Source organism: Coregonus clupeaformis, chromosome 17, assembly GCF_020615455.1.
Source record: "Coregonus clupeaformis isolate EN_2021a chromosome 17, ASM2061545v1, whole genome shotgun sequence".
Taxonomy (NCBI): Eukaryota; Metazoa; Chordata; class Actinopteri; order Salmoniformes; family Salmonidae; genus Coregonus; species Coregonus clupeaformis.
This window is the reverse complement of record NC_059208.1, coordinates 55123051-55131595: the sequence shown is the minus strand read 5'-3', so window position 1 is coordinate 55131595 and position 8545 is coordinate 55123051. Positions and strand designations below refer to the sequence as shown.

At 42.8% G+C, this 8545-nt stretch overlaps 1 protein-coding gene across 1 annotated transcript; it reads left to right on the top strand.

Moving 5' to 3' along the window:
- The first annotated feature begins 677 nt into the window (after positions 1 to 677).
- Positions 678 to 7907, top strand: sla1a (Src like adaptor 1a). The gene is made up of 8 exons (XM_041903720.2): positions 678 to 829; positions 3651 to 3742; positions 3985 to 4081; positions 4652 to 4738; positions 4944 to 5047; positions 5799 to 5930; positions 6307 to 6439; positions 6636 to 7907. The coding sequence occupies exons 2-8, from the start codon at positions 3676 to 3678 to the stop codon at positions 6850 to 6852; spliced, it is 837 nt and encodes a 278-aa protein (XP_041759654.1). The 5' UTR covers positions 678 to 829; positions 3651 to 3675; the 3' UTR covers positions 6853 to 7907.
- Positions 7908 to 8545: the final 638 nt, after the last annotated feature.

Sequence of the window (8545 nt, the reverse complement as noted above, 5' to 3'; positions counted from 1 at the left end):
AATTTATTTCAATTGACTGATTTCCTTCTATGAACTGTAACTCAGTAAAATCTTTGAAATTGTTGCATGTTGCGTTAATTTTTTTGTTCAGTATAGCTAAAAAGGAAGACAACATAGGGCCAAAATAAACACATCTAGCAACTGCAGGTAGCTGACCCCTGTCCAGCATTTCATTGTTGAAATTATTAAATGCTTTGGGACATTTTAGAAGGTGACCCTGGAGTATCCTTCTTATGACCAGACAAGATAGGCAAATATTCGGCAGTAATAAGATCTGGAGGTGGCTAGAGTCCTACTTTTAACTGTTCACTTATTGTAAGGAAATTACTGTCTATGTAGTTCAAAGCAATTTTATTTAAGCTAAGTATGTGATGCTTACAGCAAAAATATTTGCTTGGAAATAACCCTGCTTCTTTTGGTCATTTCTAAACGCTAAAACCAGCAGGTACTTTTAGTTAGTACGTTCTCTTAGTTCTTTCCTGTGAACGGGAACATTCTCATATGTCTTTTGCTCTGTTTCACAATTTAAACACAATGCATCACATATTTGATACTTTGGAACTCGGTCAATGTGTGTGAGCCCAACCAGTGGCTTGTGTTGTGACTGTGTGTGTGGCCAGAGGAAGTGCTCTTGCCTCACTGTGACAGTGCATCAGTTGAGGGTGTGAACTGTGAAACTCTGACGGTCATTAGTAACAATATATCAGTGTAGTTGACATGCTCCCTCTGGCTGATCTCCAACACACAGAGCCAAAGAACATGTTCAACAAGGATCCCCTGCTACTTGCCCTCCAAGCCTGACAACTCCAAAGAACTCAGGAGCAGTTAGGTGAGTTATGCAGGCTATGTCACACATTTATTGCAGTATGTGTATGGTAAAAGTGTTACAAGCCTATATATCTGTGCTTTAAATATGTGCTGTAGTAGTAACAACACACATTTTAAAAGGTAATTTACAGTGGTGTAAAGTATTTAAGTAAAAATGCTTGAAAGTATTACTTAAGTAGTTTTTTGGAGTATCTGTACTTTACTTGAGTATTTATATTTTTGACAACTTTTATTTTTACTTCACTACATTCCTAAAGAAAATGATGTACTTTTTACTCCATACATTTTCCCTGACACCCAAAAGTACTAGTTACATGTTGAATGCTCAGGAGGACAGCAAAATATTATAATTATCAAGAGAACATCCCTAGTCATCCCTACTGCCTCTGATCTGGCGGACTCACTTCACACATGCTTCGTTTGCAAATTATGTCTGAGTGATAGAGCGTGCCCCTGGCTATTTGTAAATTTAAAAAACAAGAAAATGGTGCCTTCTGGTTTGCTTAATATAAGGAATTTGAAATGATTTATACTTTTACTTTTGATACTTAAGTATATTTAAAACCAAATACTTTTAGACTTTTATTCAAATAGTATTTTACTGGGTGACTTTCACTTTTACTTGAGTCTGACAATTGGGTACTTTTTCCACCACTGGTAATTTAGCCATAAGTTATTTCTGACAATTACTGCTAGTCACATATGTCCAAATATACTTTTTTACTCTGACTATAAATAGCATTGATGCACAGCATGAGAAATACTTGCTATCATATCATCCAAATTAACCAAGATACACTATATACACAAAAGTATGTGGACACCCCTTCAAATTTGTGGATTCGGCTATTTCAGCCACACCAGTTGCTGACAGGTGTATAAAATCGAGCACACAGCCATGCAATCTCCAAACATTGCCAGTAGAATGGCCTTATTAAAGAGCTCAGTGACTTTCAACGTGGCAAAGTCATGGGATGCCACCTTTCGGGGCCGCCAAGTGCTGAAGTGCGTAGCGTGTAAAAAATCGTCTGTCCTCGATTGCAACACTCACCACCGATTTCCAAACTGCCTCTGGAATCAACGTCAGCACAATAACTGTTCGTCTGGAGCTTCATGAAATGGGTTTCCATAGCCGAGCAGCCACACACAAGCCTAAGATCACCATGCGCAATGCTAAGCATCGGCTGGAGTAGTGTAAAGCTTGCAGCCATTGGACTCTGGAGCAGTGGAAACGCGTTTTCTGGAGTGATGAATCCCATTTCACCATCTGGCAGCCCGACGGACAAATCTGGGTTTGGCGGATGCCAGAAGAACGCTACCTGCCCCAATGCATAGTGCCAACTGTAAAGTTTGGTGGAGGAGGAATAATGGTCTGGGGCTGTTTTTCATCGTTTGGGCTAGGCCCCTTAATTCCAGTGAAAGGAAATCTTAACGCTACAGCATACAATTACATTCTAGATGATTCTGTGCTTCCAACTTTGTGGCAACAGTTTGGAGAAGGCCCTTTCCTGTCTCAGCATGACAATGCCCCCATGCACAAAGCGAGGTCCATACAGAAATGGTTTGTCGAGATTGGTGTGGAAGAACTTGCCTAGCCTGCACAGATCCCTGACCTCAACCCCATCGAACACCTTTGGGATGAATTGGAACGCCGACTGCGAGCCAGGCCTAATCGCCTAACAACAGTGCCCGACCTCACTTATGCTCTTGTGGCTGAAAGGAAGCAAGTCCCGGCAGCAATGGTCCAACATCTAGTGGAAAGCCTTCCCAGAAGAGTGGAGGCTGTTATAGCAGCAAAGGGGGGACCAACTCCATATTAATGTCCGTGATTTTGGAATGACATGTTCGACAAGCAGGTGTCCACATACTTTTGGTCATGTAGTATATTATCTTCTGATTGTTTCCACTGTGCCTCTGTTTCCTATGTTCTCTTCTCAGCAGAGGGACTATTGGCTACTACAGTTTTACTAATATGGCCTATTATTTAATAGGGTGTGTATTTATTTTGGATAGGGATGGGGGTGGAGGGGGGTTGACCAGAAAGACTTGACTACTGGAATTCTTATCATTTTGGTTGTTATCAGTAAAAAGAAAAACCTTTCCAATGGGGCAACCTCAGAGCAGGCTCAACATGCGCAACTGCTCAAGTCACTTGCGCCGGGCAATAGGGCAACCCTTAATGTCAATCCCTGCTACTCCAGTTTACTACGGAGCCCACTCCATAATGTGAAGCTATGGAATACTGGATAGGCTAGATAGAAACCTGGAAAAGCTGAATTTGATCAGAATTCCCCAGTACATTGGGTTATGGGTGAAAGCCAAACAAGTGGACCTTCACATTGTGTAACATAAGTATTGATTTAGAAAGAGGAAAGAAAGGGTAGTATGGAGAGTTGTGCAGAGCACGAGAAACAGAGTCTGTCCTCAACTTCCCCATTCAACTGTGTGTGTCCTGGTCCAGATAGCGTTGTGGCCGTTAGTAGGAAGTTACAACACACACACACACACACACACACACACACACACACACACACACACACACACACACACACACACACACACACACACACACACACACACAGACACAGACACAGACACAGACACAGACACAGACACAGACACAGACACACACACAGACACAGACACAGACACAGACACACACACACACACACACACAGAGACACACACACACACACACAGAGACACACACACACACACACACACAGGGACAATGGCTTCACTGGCCAGCAATAGTAGGAAGTATGCGTCTCGATATGACTTGATGAATAGCTACTGTATGTTGTCTGTCTGTCTGTCTTCAGAGCTTGAACCCATTGGAGTGCCACTATGGGGAATGTGATGGGGGAAAATAGGAACGAAACAAATGCAAACTACCATGACAGTGCACTAAAGGGTAATTATTTGCTATATCATAATGTAAATATAATGTGATGAGGCTTTAACAGATATGATGATCACACTACAATACTAGGATTTCAGTCAACATACTCTTTACCAAAGTGTCTACATGTTTGATATCGTTCACTTGGAAGTCAATTAGAAGTAAAATACAATTATTTCCCTTGTGTCGCTAAATGATGCCTCTGCTAATGTTAATGTTGATCTAATTGTGAAACATCGGTGGTTCCTGAGCAGGAGAAGACGACACACTTGTCGTTCTCCATGACTATCCTTTTCCAGACATCAGTGAGCCGATCTTCAGGATGGGAGAGAAGCTGAGGGTCTTGTCTCAGTAAGTACAGTCGACACTTTGTCTGTCTGTGAGAGCAATTACTGTATAAACCCGTAGTCTGCACATACATGTACTAAAGCTTCCTAGAGCAGAAATTGATAGATGCACAGTTACAGACCACAGGAGGTTGGTGGCACCTTAATTGGGGAGAATGGGCTAGTGGTAATAACTGGAGCAGAATTAGTGGAATGGAATCAAATACATGGTTTCCAGGTGTTTGATGCCATTCCATTTTCTCCATTCCGGATACTATTATGAGCCGTTGTCCCCTCAGCAGCCTCCTGTGTTATAGACAGAGATACCAAGATGACACAGGACAACACAGAAAAACTCCCAGCCAGCCACAGTGCAAACCAAAATACAATACAAAGCCATGCAAGCTAGCTTACATCAGTGCGACATTACTATACAAAACTGTGCAAGCAATAACATGCACGATAGAGAATGAACACATTGGGGGAAATTAGATGCATAGCATTATTGTCTTGCAGCTTTAATACAATATGGAGAACTACAATTTCAGAGTTTGTTCAGTCACAGTTCCGCTTTTAATGTGTGCGTGTTCTTTAGGGAAGGTAACTGGTGGAGAGTCCGGTCTGGCCAATCAGGAAGGGAGAACTACATCCCTAATAACCATGTCGCCAAAGTCTACCATGGGTAAGCACTGCTGTCTCCCACTGCATAACATTCAGTCTACCAAGAATCATATAGAGTCTAAAATGTTTCTTCCTAAAGACCATCGTAAGTGTCAATAGAATTAAATAATAAATTAGTTCATCCCAATCAGAAAAACTATCACATCATATCATAATATATCATATGCCTACTGTATATCATACAGTATGTAAATGTGTGTTCTAAGATGGCTGTTTGAGGGAGTGGCAAGGCAGAAGGCAGAGGAGTTACTTCGTCTCCCTGGAAACAGAGTGGGATCCTTCATGATCAGAGAGAGCACCCAGCAGAGAGGTGAGTCCATTACTTTTTCAAGCCCTACCAAGTTATACAGGAAGTCGGTAAGATGAGAGGACATGGGTATCTATCAGGATCTATCTAGGCCTACAGATGTAGGATCTTCATTTGATCACCCTGTTGCAGGATAACTTTCAAACTTGTAGTGTATTTGAGGTTAAAAAAGGCTTCCGTAGTTTGTCATTTCCACTTTGACATTTTAGACTTGATTTTCCCTTACGAACAATGTATCAACCCCTACAAAAATGTCCATTAATTATAATCCACATAATCATTCATATTTCCTGTTGCTGCAGTATTATTTCCTGCTGTAGCAAACTGGCTCAAATTAAGATATTACATCTATAAGGACACAGGATGAGACCCAGATGCAGACACAGGAGTCAGATGGTTAGAGTCTCCGATATTTATTAAAATACTAGGGGCAGGCAAGAGGCAGGTCGAGGACAGGCAGAAGTTCGTAAACCAGGTCTGATTCCAAAAGGTACAGGGCGGCAGGCGGGCTCAGTGTCAGGGCAGGCAGAAAAGGTCGGAACCGGGAGGACTAGAAAAAAAACAGGCATACGGAACAACACGCTGGTAGATTTGACGAGACAAGACAAACTGGCAACAGGCAGACAGAAAACACTGGAATAAATACACAGGGGATAATGGGAACAAATGGGAGACACCTGGTGGGGGGTGGAGATAAGCACAAGACAGGTGAAACAGATCAGGGTGTGACAATGTCTGTGTATTATATGTGCAGGTGTCTACTCCATGTCTGTAAAGCACAGATCCATCGAGCACTATAAAATCTATCGCTTGGAAAACAGCTGGTACTATATCTCTCCTCGTCTGACCTTCCAGTGCCTGGAAGAGATGGTCAACCACTACTCTGGTGAGTCTAAAACAGAGACAGACACACTGAAAATAACCTCAAGCATTTTTAAATCGCTTTCTTCTTATCAGATGCTTGCTATCGTTCCGCTGTGCTTTGGCCTAGAGTACACACTGAGAACAAAAGAGGAAGTGATGGTTTTGTTGCTGATGACCATTTGGACATATTTTTTTACTGAGGCTAGGTCTTTCATATTGACTGTAACATGAATGTTTTCAAATGGCAGGTGTGTGTGTGTGTGTGTGTGTGTGTGTGTGGTTATGTTCATGTCACGAGCGTTTGTACATTTCAGTACATAGTGTATGTGGATGGGTATATGTCTGTGTCTAACACAGGGAATATCTGTGTCTAACACAGTCCATCTCTGATCTCCTAGACTCTGCAGATGGGCTGTGCTGTGTTCTCACTGGCCCGTGTCTCTGTGGGAACGCCAACCTCCTCGACACCACCCCTCAGCCACCCCCTGTAGTGATGCGCCGCAACAACTTTGACTGGAAGAAAGTAGACCGGTACGGACTCGTAGTTCAGTAGTTTAGAGTATCATTCGTTCTAGCTCTCAGGTCTCTACAATCAAATTGTAGTCCTGCTTTTGACTTGGCCAATGGAAAACATGGCAGATGTGACTGCATCCTGAATCCTGATGATGATTGGCTCAAACATGTTCTAATCACCTCTCTCGCTCTGTCTGTCCGTCTCTCTCAACAGCAAAGATCTGATCAGTGCAGGGGCTCCCCAGGGGCAGCAGAACAGGGACAACATGGTGAGCTATGGAGTCAGGAACAGCATCGCCTCTTACCTCTCTCTGGCCGGGGCTCAGGACCCAAGACAGCAGAAGAAGAAAAGCAAAAAGAAGAGTAAATCTGTCTACATCCCCTCCCACAGTCTCAGCCATCTGGACCTGGAGGAGGACTATGAAACGTAGTGGCCTGGGTGGTGCAGCGCTAAGTGCATAGGCCAGTGGTTCTCAAACCTCTCTTCAGGGACCCCCAGACGTTCCATGTATTTGATCTATTCCAGAGCTAGCACACCTGATTCAACTTGTCAACTAATCAACATGCACTTGACTAGGTGAATCGTGTGAGCTAGTAAGGGCTACAACAAAATTGTGAAACGTCTGGGGGTTCCCGAGGAGAGGTTTGAGAAGTATTGGCCTAGGCTACCAGAGTTGGCATGGGTTCGAATCCAACCCACTGCCCTTCTGACTTGCTATCTTTCTTGTCTCCTATTCACTGTCTTATCTCAATAACAGAAAGTATGTTTCAAAAAAGACTATGAGACTTAGAGGAGCAACGGCTCAAGGACCCAGTTTTTGACCCAGAAATGATCACTTTGAACCATGGAACTGGATAAACTAACATGATGTACTGTGAATAAATTATTTTCTTCTAATCTCGACACCCAGAACCAAATCTCGCATCCGTGCTGGCCAGCGAGTCTATTTAAATGTTAACCTCTGTTACGATATACCATGTTTCCTCCAATGCACACATTGTTCCGTATCTGAGCCTTTGGGATTGAACTGATAAGGAATTGAAAGCTCAGCGGAATAAATCAACGTTGAAGTCCGCCCAGAGTCCAGAGCATGGACCGAGTGTCCTGCAAGAGAACAACACATGTTAGCATCATGACAGTATATCAAATATTTGAATGCTGCGTTATGGGTGTTTATGTGTGAATGTGTAATACTCTGGGGAAAGGTAAAGGGGGATACCTTCACAACTGAAATGTGTCTTCCGCATTTAACCCAACCCCTCTGAATCAGATGGGTGCGGGGGGCTGCCTTAATCCACGCCATCAGCACCCGGGGCGCAATTGTTGTTGTTGTGGGTTAACTGCCTTGCTCAAGGATGTGTGTAAATGTCGATGGCTACCAGCTTCACAAGCTTTAGCCTAACCCCTTGGAAAGTGATTTCTGTTGAGTACATGTTGTTCATATCAATAAAAGTAAGGTATCATATAATCTTCGACAACCAAAAATCTTGTGTATGATCTGGCCAGCTCTTCTGTCACAACTCACGAGAGACTAGCGAGTACATACAGTTTTAATGTTTTTCTGGAAGGGCTATGGGGAGTTAAGTCCAAAGAAGCTAGAACTGCACATAGATGATAAAACATCATGTTAGAAGATGGCTGCCCAGAACAAGTTGTCCTCTTGAACATAACCCAGGGCTTCAAGCCTGCACCAAATTGAGAATAGGAATCAACATAGCATTCCTGAATCCAAGCAAACATCCGGGAAAACAGCACAGTGAAAAGGTTCTGATTTACATCAGTCTGAGTCTGTGTATTCTCTAGTGTGTTGTTGTTGTGGCTGATTGTCTCGCCAAGGCCTCATGGCAGCCATATGTGATGTTGATTAGTTCATTGACTGTGAAAGCTGCTGTCTCATATCTTAGGATTTTAACTAATCAACTCTGTCTGATGCAATGCTAATGCAATAGATCAATTCCAATTGTGTAAATTGTGTTGTGGGGAAATAAAGCAACAATGTCCCATAACTAAGACATACAACCACAATGGACATATCACACCTCTGTCATCACAACTTCCTCATTCTCAGTTAAAGGGATACTTCGAGATTTTGGCAATGAGGCCTTTTATCTACTTCCCCAGTC